This window comes from Molossus molossus, unplaced genomic scaffold (genome assembly GCF_014108415.1).
Source record: "Molossus molossus isolate mMolMol1 unplaced genomic scaffold, mMolMol1.p scaffold_m16_p_8, whole genome shotgun sequence".
Lineage (NCBI taxonomy): Eukaryota > Metazoa > Chordata > Mammalia > Chiroptera > Molossidae > Molossus > Molossus molossus.
In genome coordinates, this window is record NW_023425402.1 from 88,550,715 (window position 1) to 88,569,424 (window position 18,710).

The 18,710-nt window shown below is 40.5% G+C and overlaps 1 protein-coding gene across 3 annotated transcripts in view; it reads right to left on the reverse strand.

The window, feature by feature from the left end:
• Positions 1-18,710, reverse strand: part of MAP3K5 (mitogen-activated protein kinase kinase kinase 5) — a 203,011-nt gene that overhangs the window by 9,751 nt on the left and 174,550 nt on the right. For 2 of the 3 annotated variants that reach the window (XM_036247958.1, XM_036247956.1), the window contains 4 exons: positions 16,564-16,744; positions 16,305-16,473; positions 11,295-11,480; positions 7,644-7,749 (listed from right to left, as the gene is read on the reverse strand). In XM_036247958.1, the coding sequence (XP_036103851.1) occupies positions 7,644-7,749; positions 11,295-11,480; positions 16,305-16,473; positions 16,564-16,744 (642 nt within the window). The remainder of the gene's footprint in view (positions 1-7,643; positions 7,750-11,294; positions 11,481-16,304; positions 16,474-16,563; positions 16,745-18,710) is intronic. The other variant, XM_036247957.1, reaches the window with a different exon arrangement.

The window sequence follows — 18,710 nt, forward strand, 5'->3', positions numbered from 1 at the left end:
CTGTTTCTGAGTTGACTTTTGTGTGTGTCCTACCTGTTGACTAACCACTGAAATTTAAAATGCAACAGTTACAACTCTCCATACTATATGGCATGAGTTCATTTGCATGTCACTTCAGAACTTGGATGAGATCTTCTCATAGAAAAAATATATAAATTGTGATTATGTCCTCAAAATGGCCCAGAAAAACGAGTAATATTCATAAATTAAGTGAAATCAGGGTCGCAGAGATACTGGATCTTGAGTCCATATGCTATGGCACATGCAACTTTTATTGGATCATAGAACCCACTGAGAATCTGATGAAAGCCACAGAGATTCTTCCCAAAAGCAGCACATTCATACAGTTTACTTAGATTTCCTGAGGGCTCACAGAGGCCCTGAAGCCTGTCCCAAGAGTCCATGAACCACAGATGAAGAGCCCATGTGTGGGGAGAGGGCTCCAGAGGAAGTGATGAAGACCCCATCCCATCACTGATACAGCCACTCTGGCAGGGCAACCAGAGGCCCAGCAGGTTGCCAAATCCTCTAGGTAACTTTCTTTCCTTACTGGACCTGTGTATAGTACCTTCCTCTAGATCTGTGGCTGCTGCTTCTCTTCTTCAGAGCCTTTTTGCCTACTACCTGCCTTTAAAAGCAGGAACCTGTAATTCTACCCTTCACGTTTTTATGTTTCTACTTACTGTACATGGGTGATCTCATTAAAATCTATGAAGGTTAGCCCAGCAGGTGTGGCTCAGTGGCTGAACGTCAACCCATGCACCATGAGGTCGTCGGGTTGATTCCTGGTCAGAGCATATGCCCAGGTTGTGGGCCCAATCACTAGGTGGGGGGCGGGGGGCATGCAGGAGGCAGCCAATTGATGTTGTCTCTCGTCGATGTTTCTATCTATCTCTCCCTCTCACTTCCTCTCTCTCTTATATCAATAAAAGAAAAAATTAAAAAAAAAAAATCTATGAAGGTTAAATACCTGCAATGTAGGGATAACAAACTACATTTCTAGTCCTGACCCTGTTGTGCCCTGTACCTCCCTAGATACTCCTCTTGGGCAAGCACTTCAAATTCAACAATCAAAAAGGGAACTCAACTTTTTTTATAACAAAAACCAGAGTGCTCTTCTTAGAGCCAAGTTTATCTAGCCCTGACTTCCTTCATCTCTATTTTTGTATTACTTTGTGAAGGTAAAATGTATATGATATAAAATTTACCATTTCTAAGTGTACCAATTATAGTGTTAGGTATGTGTGTATTGTTGTTCAACCAATCTCCACAACTTTTTTATCTTACAAAACTGAAACTCTATACCCATTAAACAACTCCCTCTCCCCCCTCCCCACAGACTTGGAAATAACCACATTTATTCTTTCTGTTTCTATGAATTTGACTACTAAAGATCCCTCATATAATAGAATAATACAGTATTTGTCTTTTTGAGATAGGCATATTTCACTTAGTATAAAGTTCTTAAGGTTCATCCATGTTGTAGTGTGTGCTGAAATTTCCTTCCTTTTAAGGCTGAATAATATTCCACTGAATGTATGTACATCATCTTATCCATTCATCTGTCAAGGGACACTTATATTGCTTTCACCTCTTGGCTACTGTAAATAATGCTGCTATGAACTTGGGTGTACAAATAACTCTTTGAGATCCTGCTTTCAATTCTCAATTCTTTTGGATACATGCCCAGAGAAGTAACTGCTGGATCACATGGTAGCTGTTTTTTATATTTTGAGGAGCCACTGCTGTTTTCCATGGTGGCTGCACCATCTTACAATCTCACTAACAGTGCATAAGTTTCCAGATTTTCCACATACATTCTGCCCTTTATCTTTTAAGGTTTACCAAACTCCACCTCTACTCTGCTTTCTGCATTATCAATTTTCTTTTTCTAAAATTCCATTTCCTACTTCATCTATAGTAGGAGTGACTCAAAATCAAGTGTTTTGCTTTGTAAACCCAGCATCTAGTCTAGAGGCTAAGACATACAGGCCTCTCAAACAATGTTGGCAGAATGGAAGAGTCATCTTACTAGGATTATTTGTATTTAGAAGGGAACAAAATAATGAAAAACTATTTTACTTTAAAAATAATGTTTAAAAGTATAATTCTAGGTTAAATTAGGACATAAGATTAAGCCTTTTAAATTTTTCCAAAATTATAACTAAATTCCTTTTATGATATATAACTAAAAATATGAAAACAATGAAAAACTTTTATTATTCTGTTGACTATAATCTAACCTTTTGGGAAGGAAAATTTATAATATTCATTATTATATTTAAATACCCCCTTATATTTCCTAGCTCTGTACATTTTAAATTATCTCTTTTATGTATGTCTAAAAGATTCTCTCAATCTGAAGAAAATAAAAAGCTGTAAGTGAATACTATAACTTTGTTATTTTGGTCTTTCATGGTGGCTCCCTGAGTACACACCATCAAATCACACATTGTAAAATATCCAAATGAAATAGGGCATCTGGTTCTTGTCCTCAGAGATAACAATCTAAAGGAAAACTAGGGTGAATATACAAAAGAGTCATATAAGCATGTACAAAGACAACATGAAATTATAAGTAATAATTAATATAGCCAAAAACATCTTAGATGATCTCAGGTACAGACCTAGCTACATATATAATTCATGTGTGCATGGATTAAGAGTGCTCAGAGGTAAATAAAGCCCATTTTCAGTACTTAAAGCCAGTGGTGGTTTCCTCCCTGATGGATTCACAGAGGAAGAAGGGCCTAAGCAGGGTCTGGAGGAGGGGAAGCCTTGGCTTGGTGGAGAGAGAGGGAGAGGTGTTTGAGAGAAGGGAGCTCGAACGGTAGCCCAGAGGCCTCTGAGAAGAATGGAAAGCAGAGTGGACTGGCAGGAGAGAGCCAAGTATCAGGAGAAAGGCAGGGGCTCCAGGGGGCCTGTAATGAGTAGACAGTGCTTAAACCCTGTGTGGGAAGCTAGAGCTGGTGCATTTCCAGAACAGCAAAACGGGATTAAACAATACCATCCCCACCTCCCTACCCCACTCCCAACCCAACTGGTCTGTACCTGAGATCATCTAAGACGTTTTTGGCTGTATTAATTATTACTTATTTTCCAGAGGAAAATAACTAGACTCAGATGCTTTAACACAGGGTATTTGTGATGCCAAATAAAATCACAGCACCTTTCAGTGCAAAGGGTATGGTATGATACCTGCATTAAAATCCTTATAGAGTCTGGAATGCTGGTTGTTTTACATTAGTGTGGACATGGGCACATGACTGAATTCAGCATAACAACTGGTAGTAATATCAAGTGTTTTAGCAGTTTTTAAAATTATTAACATAGGAAGTATGCCCACATTATCAGTTCTTTCTGCCTGGTCTCTATGTGCAGTATTTCTGCATCTGGTCACCCACCACCAGCCACTACTTGAGGAATAACAACAGATACTTAATGTTGCCCAGCATCTAAAGGCTGATTCTTAATGACAAGTGAGAAAACAGCCTGAGGAAAAACTCTTAAGGGGCTTGTACTGTACTCTGTTCCGTGTGCTCTTCATGGAAGAAATAAGATTGAGCACTTTTTTATTTTTATTTTGAAATAGTCCGGAATAACAGAAAAGTTGCTAAAATGGTACAAAGGCTTTCCATATCCCCTTAAGTAGCTTGCCCTAAACTTGACATCTTACATGGCTTTGATGCTATCACCAAAACCAGAAAATTAACATTGATATAATACTATGAACCAATCTACAGACCTCATTTGAACTTCACCCGTTTCCCCACTGATGTTCTTTCTCTGATCCAGAATCCCACACTGCATTTAGTGGTCATGTTTCCTCAATCTCTTCCAATATGTGACAGTTCCCTCGTATTTCTTTATCCCCCAAGACCTCCACACTTCAGAGAAGTATTGGTCAGTTATTTTGTACTACGTCATTTTTAGTTCACCAATGTCTTGTCATGATCAGGTTGAGGCTATGCGTTTTTGGCAGTAATAGCAGAGTTGATGCTGTGCCCTTCTAATTGCATGGAATCAGGAGGTACATGATGCTGCTGTATTTTACTACTGTGATGTTTACCCTAATTGCTTGGTAAAGAAGGTGTCTGTTAGGTTCCTTCACTGTAAAGTCACTATTTTCCCTTTGTAATTAGTAAATATCTTGTGGGGAGATACTTTTGAGATCATTCAAATATTCTTTTTCTTACCACTCTTTGCCGGCTAATATTAGCAGCCATTGAGGGTTCTTGCCTGCAATTATTATTACTGTGATGTTTGCCTAATGGTGTTTTTCTATTTCCCTCATCCCTTCTATTCTTATTAATTGGAATTCTACTAAAACAAAGACCTAACCCTTCTCCTCCACATATTTATTTATTCAATTACTTATGCAGTATGGACTAATGGATATTTATGTTATTTTATGGGCTATAACCCAATGCTATTATTATTTCACTTTACTGTTCAAATTGCTCTGGCTTAGACTTTTGGGTGCTCCTTCAAGCTGTCTCCGGTGTCCTTTCAGGATTGCCTCCATCCTTCCTGTGGGGCGCACTTCCTTACTTGTGGGCATCACAAGATATTCCAGGTTCATCTTGTATTTCCCCCGCTCTAGGCATGTAATCAAACATTTCTCCAAGGAGCTCTGATTTCTTTTGTTAAAGCAATGGTGTTTAGAAACCAAGATCTGGGTCCTCTCCGCACACAGGTCTAGGAAATGTTATGTGCTTGGGATGGCATACTTTTAAGTCTGCTGTTTTCCTTAGCATGCCTTTTAAATTTTGGTAGGTTAATTGCAGTAATTTGTCATCGAAAAGGAATTTTTATAAGGAGAATATGAAGACAATCATTTTTAATGTAGCTTCTCTGAATCTTAACTGTATAACAAAATCTTCAGGGACATTTGGAAATTTGATGGATCGTGTCATATAGACCCATCATTTATATAATGGTATACAGTAGATGGTACATATTGTCTTACCCTATCTTGTGAAGACTATAAAAAATACTTTCTCTATATAATTCTCCTCTAAAATTTCCACTTAAAAATCCTTTTAAGCAGTCATTTCAATTGTCATCTGAGACTCCTATTGGCCTCAAAGAAACCAATTTCACAGTGGAAAGACAAATAATTTCCTTAGAAAACACTTTTCTGCACATGTTGGGTTAAAGCAGTGCTCATCACTGGGACACACATGGAAGGAGACACGCCTCTCACCATCACCCTGCTCCCTCCCTAAACTCAATAGCCCTTCTCCAATAGTGTGATAATCAGTGTGCTTTTTTAAAAAATATATTTTTTATTGATTTTATTAGAGAGAGAAGAAGGGAGAGAGAAATAGAAACATTGATATGAGAGACATACATCAATCAGCTGCCTCCTGCATGCCCCCACTGGGGATCAAATCCACAACCCTGGCATGTGCCCTCACCAGGAATCGAACTGGGACCACTCAGTCCACGGGATGATGCTCCATCCACTGAGCCACTCCAGCCCAGCAATCAGTGTGCTTTTTAAACTTTCTGTTTTGAAAAAATTTCAGATTTACAGAAAAGTTGCAAAGGTAATTCAAAGAATTCCCATATACCTTCTACCCAGCTTCTTTCACATATCTTATATCACTATATATATTTGTGAAAACTAAGAAACTAACATTGGCACAATACTATTGGTTTCACACTGACGTTTTTTCAGTTCCATGATACAATCCACTGCATTTAGATAATCCGTATAAAATAAAGTGTTTTTTTTTTTTGTTTTGTTTTAATTAGATGAACAGATCCTTTATAAGCTACTTACATTATTCTGAAGTATAATCCATCTCTTTCCTCATCGGGGCATTCTTCATTTAGGTTACTACGCTTCACTTGCAGCCTAGACCTACTCCTTTCACTGATACACCTACTCTCTTTTACCCCTTGTACTTTAAAAAAAAATTTTTTTCTTTATTGCTTTTAGAGAGAGGAAGGGAGAGGGACAGACAGAAACATGAATATGAGAGAACATCAATGGCCGCCTCCCGCATGCCCCGCGGGGATCCGGCCCACAACCTGGGCATGTGCCCTGACTGGGAACTGAAACGGAGACCTCTTGGTGCCTGGGTCTACGCTCAACCACTGAGCCACACCAGCTGGGCACCCCCTGTACTCTTTGAGTATGCAATTCCTTTACAGTACATCCTCCACATCCAAATTTAACCAAATTAAATAATCTAAGTACTTGTTAACCTCCTTACATCATTACATTAGGTTTACATTAGAGCTTTACCTTCCTTAGTTTTACATTCAACTGCTAGTCATGTGTTTCAAAGCCTCTCAACATTTTTTTCTAAATTAAGCAGAATTTTCACTTTGTTATAATCATGTGAAACTCATTTACTTATTGTTTCAACCAATATTTTTCAGGGGTCTCCTGTTTTCCAGGCACTGTGCTGGACAATATGCTCAGCGCAGAACAGAATAAAACACACACAGTTGCTCTCTAGTGAGGGAAACAGCCAGTAGACAAGAAAACAAAATTAGTTTCAGATTGTGGCAAGTGTCAAAAATGGGAAAAAAACATTTCCAAGGAGAGAGAACAGGGAGCCTACTTTAGACTTTGTGGTAGGTCAGGACTCTCTGAGGAGTTGTCTTTTAAACTGAGACCTGAAGAATGCACAGGTACATGGGATGTTTCTCACATAAGAATGAAAGAAATTCCTGTTGACTAATGTTTGATATAAGCCTGACGGCGGTGCCCTCACTCTCAAGTGAGATGGGCACTCGGAGAGAAGAGAGGGACTTCCATAACTTGAAAGGATGGATAGTGACTTGAAAGTTCCCAGAACCATTTATAAATAACCTACATTTTAAAACAGTTTATATTTATCTTGTAAAATTTCTACTTTAGAATGCTTGGTAATATTTGTGCAAATTGTACAACAAAACATGTTTCTAATTTATGTATCTAAATCTACCTATCTATCCACACATACATTATATATAGAGGGCGAAAGAGCTTTGCTTAAAATCTTTTATTACTGGGTAGACTGTCAAAACACCTTGGAAGTTTGCCTTAGAGTATGCATTCACCCCTCACTCCACAAAACCTTCTTTCACCAACACTGCCCCTTTTGTATCTCACTGCAAACATAAACCAATGCTTTCCAGACCTGGTTGGGTATCAAAATGACCTGGAAGTTGGATTTAAACCAGATGTGGGGCTTCCTCCGCAGCAGATTCTCACTCAGTCTGGGATGGAGCTCTGAAAGCTGTAATGCTTTATATCATTCAAGGCACCAGCAGGTTTGGGAACCGTCCGTAAAAGATGACTCAGGTATGTGTTCTGTGGGCACAGATATCTGTATACTAAAATGCATATGTTTTTGGGTCACTTGTATAGTTTTCTTTCTCTTCATATCCAAATATGCTCTTTAAAGATAAGGAAGCAAAAGTCTTCCTCACTCATAGTAAACATTCTGCTTGCTGGACGATTGCTTAGAATGCATGCCCTAGACAAATGTTATTCTTTTCTACCTTGAAAAGATTAACAAAAAAGAAGACTAACCTGGTTAACCTGGTCTTAAATGCAGTAAAGAGACATCACAAATGATCTATGAACAGTAACAGAAAATATCAAACACTAAATATTTACAAAGTAATTAAATATTTCTGACCTGGAACCAGAATGGTAATGGCTGTCTGCACCGCCTTTCGGATGATACTGTCTAAGGCAAACATCCAGTGCGGCTTGATGTTATGATTCCGAAGAACTTTATTGACCTGGAGAAAGAAAGAGACATTTAGTCTACTTTAATTTTTAATTGCAAATAACCTAGCTGATACAAGCATTTGGATGACAATTTATCAACAAAATAACAAAAACGTTTCTTCACAATGAGTTGTGAATAGTTCCTTTATGTCACTGGAAAACAAGTGAAAAATTCGCCACGTCAATTTAAAGTTCGGCGAACTCCTTGTAAGCAAATGAGATACATTACTTAAATAAAGGCAGTCTGGCTCAATGGGAAGGTTGCTCTGTAGGGACTCAGAACATGCAGCTTCCACCTTTCATGATGTCTGCAGACTGGATGGTAGAGGAGATGAAGGGGGAAAAAAAGAGTCTGAGGGGGCTTTTAAAAATAAATGTGTTTCTTAAATGTTATGATTCTGCCGTTTAACCCAACCAAGTACTTCAGCATACTCTGGTGACTTGGAAAAGCAGGTAAAGGGAGGAAATGAGCATATATGGCATATATGTGCTACCTACATATTTGCCACAGTGCATGCCTTGATTTACAGTTCTTTTCATCTCTGTAAATGAGGAAAATCTGCTCAAATACTTCAGAAAAGCTGTTCACATTAAAACTGTTTGCTGCAAGGGTACCTTTTTATTTTATTTTATTTTATTTTTTTATCCTCACCCGAGGACATTTTTGCATTTACCTTCAAATAGAGTGGGAGGGAGAGAGGGAGGAAGAGAGAGAGACATCGATGTGAGAGAGACACATCGAGTGGCTGCCACCCACATGACCCCAACTGGGGCCAGGGACAAACTGCAACCAACGTACATGCCCTTAGCGGGAACCGAACCCAGGACTCTCTGGTCCACGGGCCGATGCTCTAACCGCTAAGCCAAACAGGCCAGGGCACAAGGGTACCTTTTTAAAGTGACTAGCAATATTTCACATATTTATATAGACATTGAAATAGATATACACTTTACACCTTTCTTTTTTAAAAATTGTGGTAAAATAGACACAACATAAAATTTACCATCTTAACCATTTCTAAGTGTTCAGTTCAGCGGCATTACATACATTAACACTATTGTGCTACCATTACCACTGTACCCATTCACAGTCACTCCACATTGCCCTCTCCCCACAGCCCCTGAGAGCCACCACTGTACTTCCTGTCTCTGTGAATATAACACTCTAGGTACCTCACATAAGTGGAATCATACAGTATTTTTGTGACTGGCTTATTTCATTTAGTGTAATGTGTCACAACTTCCTTTTTAAGGGTGAACAATATTCCATTGTATGCTTAAACCATATGCATTACCTTCTTGGTTTTTATTTATTTATTTTTAAAATATGTTTTTATTGACTTTTTAGAGAGAAAAGGAGAAAGAGATAGAAACATCAGTGTGAGAGAGGAGAAAGAGATAGAAACATCAACGTGAGAGAGAAACATCAATCAGCTGCCTCCCGCATGCTCCCTACTGGGCATCGAGCCCACAACCTGGGCATGTGCCTTGACCGGGAATCTAACTGGGACCTCACAGTCCATGGGATGATGCTCAAGCCACTGTGAGAGCCACACCAGCCGGGCATGCATTGCCTTTTTAAAAAATCTTTATCATAAGGCTGAGAGAGGCTTATTTAAAATTTGGATTAACTCCATTAATTGTTGGTTGACACTGGCCTCTAAAAAAAGAGGCTATTTTTGCCCTGCCGGTTTGGCTCAGTGGTCAGAGCGTCAGCCTGCAGACCAATGAGGCAACCAGTCCACGTTTCTCTCTCTCTCCCACTCTATCTGAAGATAAAATAGAAAAATACCCTCAGGTGAGGATTAAAAAGAAAAAAGAAAGAAAGAAAGAAAAGAGGCTATTTTTCTAGTAGATCTCTGACCAGAGATCTTAAAGAAAGCTGGGGAGGCGAGCTAGCTGCAACCCCATGCTAAACGCTGGAGTTGCTTATTCTGCCCTTGCTCCATCTTCATCAAAATCCCTCAGTCAGAAGGGAGTGGGTCCAGGAATTCCTCACAGTAGTTACTCCCAAGGAAGTAGTAAGTCGCTGCTCGGTTCTCACTTGCTCTAGGCAATCTCATTAGAACGAGTACCTCAATTTCTTAAAATATTTTCTTGTTTATTTTATTTAACACTGGGTATAACACCTGGTAAACTAGAGTATTTCTCCCAAGAGTCACATACAGAAGATGGAAGAGGAAGCCTCTATAACCGTGACTTGCTTCTCATAGTTTTTCATTAAACAGTACATTACACAGGGCCCATTCCCTGGTTATCCCCATTCTGGATAGTGGGTGAACAAGAGTGGGGTGTGCGTGTGCGTGCCATGCGTGAGTATCCTGAGCCCAAGACCCAGGATTATAACTGAACCCCTCTCAATCTGAATTCTACAGGCCGATCTGCTTTCCAACCTCTAGGCTGGAAGCCAAACGAATGAGGCAAGTGCAAATTCACTCAATTATTTAATTCTGTTCACAGATGGTTGGGTTTCCCTAATTGCAGTGTAAGTGTGTCTTTAGCATTTAATATTAATGACAGGTTTTGCCAGTTGCTTTCATTTCCCATGACCTCAGTCAAGTCAGAAGTCTTTTCCCACCCACAATATAGCCCAAAGACCAGGTGGCTTACATAGAATCTCAGAGAACCTCAGTGGATTTTGAAGAATTATAATTTGGTTTTATCAGGAATCATTGATGCTCCAAATACAACTGTCAAGATACTTTCTACATAAGAGCAACAACTAAATTAGGAGTGAATTAATTTTTGAAATTTAAATAAAATTACGCAAAGTGCTTCCATACTCACACCACAGACACTGCCAAGAACTCTCTTGTTTTACTCTCCTACACCTTGCAAGGGCCTTCTAGGAATAGCTCCAGGCTTTTTTGGTACAAAGTTCCACAGATTGGTCTCATTCAAGAACAGCATATATGGTTTTGAATCGGGCTTTTGGAAGACTGACTTCTAGTTTGTGTTGCATAGTAACTCAGTTTGAGAAAAAGGAATCCACAGCAATGTTTCTTTACTTTGTGTGCATTAATTTTCATTCAGTGATGCCTTTTACTTTGAAGTATATTGCTGGCTGTGAATGTTTATTAAACAAACATGTTTTAAATGTTCTGAATAGAAACCAGGGAAAAAAATTATTGGTTTTATTCAGCCGTGGCCATTCCAATCTGTACAGTCATTTTCTCAATGACCACTAGATGGCATCCCTCATTCAGAATTAGAGAGTACATGACTAAAGTGCTCTCCATTGCTCATGTCACCAAAATAGTGACCCACTGCATGATTTCCTGAGAACAAAGTTCAGCCATGGAGATAGTTATGAGTTTTGCTATTTTAAATGGTGCTCAATTTTATGTGTATCTAACTTTGGGGGATGCAAACACAGAAACACAAACCTCAATGACAAGCACACAAAAGGGCAACCACCTCACATTTAACCAAAGAGAAGAGAGTTCATAAAAATTATTAAAGAAGTAAAAGATAACAGAACTTAAGTTTCATCCTATTTTTCTGACTTATATTAGCTGGAGTTTGTGGAGGAACACTGGCAAAATTTCATACTTACAGCATCTTGAAAACTGAAGAGCACCACCTGGACCTGACTGATGCCGTGGCTGTCGAAGTCGAGCTCTAACTTCAGCTTGGACAGTGTGGTGGCTATGATTTTTCGGTCAGTGGATCTCACAAATTCTCTGAGGCTTGTGATGAGGGTTGTGATGTGCTCCCATTTCAGCTTAGGTTCTTCAGGCCCCTGTGAATGAAAATCAGTACCTGTCAGTCGATCAGTGCTGGACATATGGCATGGGCCTGCCATCCCCACAGCCCCTATTGAAAAGGACTGGTCTTCCAAACACTCCCTGTAAAAAAGACTGTATTTGAACAGTGTGGCTCCTTCCTTCCTACCTGTCTTCCCAAGAAATCAATAATCAGACTTTGGGAGGAAGGGTACCTACCCCACACACTGGCCAATAGCCGTAATACATATAGTCAGATACACAAAGCTTCACCCAAGCGGAAACAGGCGCAGGCAATGTTATTCTTGCTCTCAGAAATTTTAATCAGGAGCTAAGGAGAGATTCAAGCAATAAGCCATAGGATTTGGAGCTCAAAGTCTGCTCAGTGAGAGAAGTCATAAAATAGGGGCAGGAGGACATCCAGTCATAAGGAAGGAAGCCGAAGCAATGCAGTTGACAACAATAACTGATAGGGAGAGAAGTGGACACAAACAGAAATGGCATACCAAAGGGGCCTATAGCCACCGAGCCAGAGAAAACTCCTGGAACTTGAAGCTGAGACTCACACTCGAGGCTCGAGGCTCAAGGCTCGGCAGCATGGTTGGAATTCCTTGAGCCCACTGCTCTCATTGCTGTGTGTCTACCTATAGGTCCCCAGCACTTCAACTGCCCTTGAAGCATATTAATTCCTTGCAACTGAAAAAGGGCTTGCTTCAAACTCCATCCTTGAAACAATCCCTTATCCATCAATGAGGCAATTCGTTATAATAACTGACCAATGGACTATTTTATATATTTAAAAAAAAATTTTTTTTTAATTCCCTCTCTCAAGTTGAATTATTTTTTACTTTGCTCAAGGAACATTGCTTCCTTAAATGTAACATAGTAAGATGTTATTTTCTTTTAAGTTTAAGAAACAACAGGATTTTTATTATGCTCACTTTTATCTCATATTGTACATTTTGTTACTGAATCATTAAAATTAAATGCCTCAACTGGGCTGTGAAAATCACAATTTCTAGGTCCTATGAAAATTAAAAAGAAATGTACCATCAAGTTCTTCCTCTCAAAATATTTTCATCTGGAAGCTCTCTTTCATATTTATGTTTGCATGAAAAGAGATTATATTGAAAAAACTGAAAGCTGTCATTAGGGAATATTTTAAAATCAAACTGGGAACAATTATAAACTGCTTATTTTCTTACCACAAACTAAATTATACCCAAAGTAAAGGTTCACAGGAAATATCATAACATGAAAATATGTTCAAGAAAAATGTGAGTTATTCAGGAACTGGGAGCTTAGCTTAGTGGAAAATCAGCTACATGTTTGTCACCACTTTAAATAGCAAACATTTTTTTTGACGTTAGCATTGTTTTCACAACAGAAAAACATGCTGCTTCTGGTTTTTGGATGTGAATGCCACTGTCCTACAAAGGAACACTGTCTACCTCAGGAAATGGATTCGCTCTGGAGTATTTCAGCCACTAACATAGTCGTTATTTCTGTTTTAACTCCTGACTCTGTGTGCACTCACTAATGTGCCTTCATAAATGAGCGTCTTAGCTATCAGGCAACCCTGATTGGCTACCAGAAGGCAGGATCTGACAGGGTGCCTTTTTCTAAGCACTCCTGCCTGGTATCATCACAGAACCTTTCGCAAGGTGCTCTCTACTCTTTATCCTCTAAACGTCCTTAAAAACGGTGAGTGGATTTCAGAAAGATGCTACAGATTGAAAGGGCTTTTGTGGGCTGGTTTGAGGACCTGACCGACATCTACACTTTGGTTTTGTTATAAAGGGTAGGTTTAAGTATAAAGATGTAACTAGAAAGATTCAATACAATGAAAATAATTATTTCTATCTCATTGTAGAAAACATTTAAAGATATTAAATAACTGTTATTAGCCTGTTTGATAACAATAATAGTTAACATTTGTGGAACACTTTTTATTATCTGAATTGCTCATGATCTTAGTATTTCCTTATTGCATTTACTCTCTTTTATAGATGAGAAAACTCAGCCCCAGAGAAGTTAAATAACTTGCCCAAATCACACAGCCTTTAAGTGGTGGAACCAGGTCTGAAACAGAGGCAAGTTGAGGCTGAGCCCAAACTCCCAATCCTTACATTCTTTTGCTCCAATTAGCTGGAAAAGGCAGCAGCAAACCTGGGTCTGAACCTGTTATACCACTAGACCATTAGGTGTCATCACAGAAAAGGATTCACAACAGTCTCAGCGTACAATCAGAAGGACCCCCACTATCACTTGATTCTGGACTTGGCATGTGATTCTGACCAGCAGTTTCTGGTCCTCCCTGGTCCCTCCTATTGGTGCACCAAGGCATGTCATGTCTTCTAATGGCTTCTTTTAATAAAGTTTTCTTTCATTTCTCTTTTTATAGAGAACACTCAAATGTGCTTAAAAAACTAGGAAATCACTGCCCAGCCAGTGTGGCTCAGTAGTTGAGCACTGACTCATGCACCAAGAAGTTGCCGGTTTGATTCCCAGTCAAGACACATGTCCAGGTTGTGGGCCAAAACCCCAGTGGGGGCATGCAGGAGGTGGCCAATTGATGTTCTCTTTCATTGATGTTTCTATGTCTCTCTCCCTCTCCTTTCCTCTCTCTAAAGTCAATAAAAAATAAATAAATAAAAACAACAACAACTAGGAAATAAAAAAAAATTGAATAGGATTAACCAACATGAAAATCTAAGAATTTCAGCAGCCATGGAAGTGAGTCTCTTGCGAGGCTCTGTGCAGAGAGGCTGGGACAATGAGCACGATCAAGGCTGTCTCTGGCCCAACAGACCTATGCTCAAGCAGGGAGACAGTAAGAACCGCAAACAAGCAAACATTTTTCTGTACTGGGAAAGCACACCCTTTGGGGATGAGTACAAGATCTAAGCAATCCCCGAGTTCTGTGTTTCTGGCCTAAAACAAGCATCTTATACTAGAGGCCATAGGAGAACCCTTCACTCCACAGTGGCTAAAAACGATTTCCTTTGTCCCCTCAGACCAAACGCCATCCCCTCCCCTGCCTTATGTTTCTCCCGGCACTTGTCACCATCTGTCATCCCAGTAAAGAGAGCAGTGTGGTGGGTAAGAGCATAGACTGAGAGCCAGACTCTGCCTGGCCCTGTCACTTAGGCCTACATGGCCTGGGCAAGTTACCCACCACCTCTGTGCAAAGTGAAGATGCTAACAGAACTATTACTATAGTGCTATTCTCATGGGGATTAAATGAGTAAATACCTATGAAATACCAAGAACAATAGTTGGCCCACAGAAATTGCTCGCTATTGCTATATGGTTATTACTATATTGCTATATTATTATTACATATTATGACTATATATTTAACATTATATGTTACTATACAGGGTGTGGTAAAAGTAGGTTTACAGTTATGAGTACATGAAAGTTTATTCTCGTATTATTTATTAATTTTATATTATTTTCCATATGAACACCTGTAAACCTACCTTTGCCATACTCTGTATATTTAAATACATTATTTACTCCTTTTTTTCAATCTTCACCCGAGGATATGTTTTTACTGATTTTTAGAGAGAGAGGAAGTGGGGAAGAGAGAGACAGAAACGATCCCCACCCCCCCGCCTGGCTCCACATACACACGTAACCTGTTGAACTGAGAAACTAAACACTTGACCAACTCCTCCATCTCCATGCTTTTTGCAGCTGTCCTCCCAGGACAGGAGGGAGGGAAGAGGTATATGCAGTCCACACTGATCAGGGAGGATAGGTCACAACCACAGGAGCTGAGGCACATAGACAAATCCCTGGCACCCATACAACCAGAACAGAACATGTCTAGGACTGAGCACATCTGTGGAGGAGTTTATCCACAGGGGGCATCACCAGAGGCTTGGAGCTGGGGGACCCTGTTTCTACCGGTGCAGAACAGGCGAGGGGTTCTTCCTCATATCTGTAAGCAGAATCCCAGGGAACACAGCCCCAGGTGTTATGGACTGAACTGTGTCCCCCCCCCCTGCCCAAATCCATATTGTGAAGCCCTAACCTCCAATGTGACAGCATTTGGACACAAGATCTTTAGGATGTGTTACGGTTAAATGAGAGCATAGGGTGGAACCCTAGCCCAACTGGACTAGTGTTTCTATAAGAAGAGGCGGAGACACGAGGGGTACACAGAGGAAAAGGGCCCAGAGGACACAGTGAGAAGGCACCATCTGCAGGCCCAGGAGAAAGGCCTCGAAAGAAACCAAACCTGCCAATACCTTGCCTCTGAAGACTACTTCTGCCTCCAGAACTGTGAGAAATAAATTTCTGTCATTTAAGCTGCTCAGTCTGTGGTATCTGTTATGGCAAGCCTAGCAAACAAATATACAAGGAACCAGAGCTTGACTGACCAGCTTTATTTTTTCATAGCACAAATGGCCTCTGGCTCACTACACAATGTACTGAATGCCCATTGCCTTCCATCTGAGTGTAGCCCCACCATTACGGGTCTCTGTTGTATTTGCAATGTTTCCTAAATGCTCAGAGGAGTGACTGAGAGAATACTGCTCAATGTGTGTTTACTGATTGCTTAAATAAACAAATAAATAAAGGGTAAAAGAGGCTCATAGTGGGAGCTTCATTAACATGAAAACTTTGCTTCTGACTTAGAGAGAGCTTATGCTAAAAAATGTGATGTCTACATTAAGGGATTTGCCTTTTCCCCTCTGGGATAGGTCTGTTGTGTCGTCATGAGCATTGCCGCTTCCTCGTGTCGCCACATCACCTGCGCAATGCCCACTGGTTTGGACAGTTAAAATATGTGAACTCTGAAAACGTGAAGCATCCGTGAAAGGTTTTACCTGAGCCAAAGATTCCATTAAGTTTCTCACTACTTTGTCTTGGTCTTCTTTCAGGATCCTGTAAAGGGTGGCCCGTCTTTCACTGTCCTTCTTCAGCATAAAGAATCCAGAGTCTTTTTCCTCAGGAGAAGGTGGAGCGCTATGATCTTCAAAATTTTCATCTGGGATGCTGCAATAATTTATACAGCATAAACCACATTTTCCTTTATAAAATGACACACAACATACGTCTTTCACCTAAAATAAGTCAGGTCCTTACCCCAAAAAGAGGGTCCGCATTCCTTTCACATCTTTTTCTCCACAGGATTTGGCTCTTGTTTTGAAAGAGAAGGGGTCTGCCTTTAGCTCCGTATCCGGAGAAACGGAGCCGTACTCGCTGCTGCTGCTCGTGTCCTCCACCAGGACGGGGACTGGCAAGGAGATGCTCCTAAGATACTCTGCTTGTCAGGAAGGGGAAGGAGAAGTAATGCTCTAATACATGTACACATACTGAAATGCCTACTGAGAGAGAGCAATATCAGTTGTCAAGTGTCTCGTTCCAACGTAAGAGGCTGGTCATGATATTCTTATGAGTCCCATGCTCAATATATGACCCATGCAGGGGTGATGAGAAAAGGACCTCCCAGGCCCTGTGAGGAATATCTCAGGGGCATGAGCAGTGGAGGAAGCATCAGGCCCAACACATGTTGGGTTTCAGTCCCTTTGTTTTTATTGCCCACCTGTCAAACTTTAGGAAGGTCATTTACAGATTTGTTTTCACATCTTTAAAGGACAAGATTAATAATTTTTAAACCAAGTTCCTCAGAGTTTTAAGGGTCCACCTTAGAATCTTGGGGCTGCCTTGGACGGGGTGAGTAGGATTCCGTGATTCTAGAACACAGGTCCCAACCCTGTTTTACCTCAAATAAATATGCTCTGTTAGTTTACACATCAGGGTTCTGCCTAAGGATTCATATTAAAAAGGATTTTCTGCTGAACATAAATTTCAGAAACCAATGGATCAGATGATCTCTTCCCCAGTCTCAGATACTATGGTTTCTATGGCAAACACAGGCCTTTCATTTATTTTAATGGAGACTGAGTTAGCATAAGAGGAGTTACCTACATTTCATCAAACCCTGGTTTTACAGAAAATAATTTTACGAGACGCATCTTTACCAAACAAGTGTCCCAAATATAGAAATCCTTTACTACACAAGGCAGAAATAAAACTGTAAGAAAGGAAATCCACTGTTTCCTGGAATCCTCTTTTTTACTGAATTCCTTCTGGACTGGGCAGAATCAACCACTGCCCTAAAGATGTGTGATGGTTATTCAGCAGTGGATTCCGGTTGTTCACTGTAACTGCAAATCAGGAATTATTCACAGTGAGGGGGCAACTGAGGAGAAGCCATATTTCCAAGACCACCCAGTCAATGAGTGAACCCAGTTCCAACCCCAACACCCATCCTCTCAATTCTGACTCTATAAAATCGTAAGGAGGTAACTGAGGAGAAGTCATTTTTCCAAGACCACCCAGTCAATGAGTGAACCCAGTTCCGACCCCAACACCCATCCTCTTAATTCTGACTCTATAAAATCGTAAGATTCTATAACAGTTTAAGCGAAGTAAGATTCTCAAGTCAGAGCAGAACCCAAATACTCTTGAATTACCCTGAGCACAACAGGTGAAGGGCACGCAGGAAACGTGACTGACTGATCTGAGTTCAGCAGACTTCTGCCTTCTGCCTCATGCTCCTTCCAAGGCACATACATGTTCACTGCGGGGGACTGTGCACAGGACTGTCAACTTAAATTCACTCTCTCTCTCTTGCCAAATTGTGGACAGGTGAGTGTGCACAATTTAAATGTGTGTGTATCTGTGTGTGATGGGAATCTGTTTCCTATGACACAAACCTACCCATGTGGAAGGGATAAAACTATCATAGATCGAGCTTCTGGGCACAACTCCAGGCTCTTTCGGTCTATTTTTAAAAGTTCTGTTCTCAGAACCCAACCTGTGAAGTAGGTATTATTACCAGCACGGAATGCCAGATGAAGCAGGTAAATTGCTGCATGTCACCTACTTAGAATGTGGGATCAGAACTGACTTCTGCACTACTCCAAAGTCAGTGCCCACTTTATGACCAAAAACAGGCTGGCCGGAGGCTGCAGAGCACTCCAGGGTCTACTCTGTGAAAATGCAATGACTGCCTTCCAGAGTCCAGGCTGCTTGTGGGGAAAGGAACGGAGGGAGGGGGCTCTCCTCAGAGTTCTCCCCGACTCTCCGAAGTGAAGGTGGAAAAGTGGGGAGGCTGTGGCCAAAAAACAACAATTCGTGGGCTTCTAGTCTAGGCTGACTGGCTTTGAGGCACCCGAGGAACCAGCAATAACCTGCCCTGGCCTGGGGACAAGGCACATTCATCT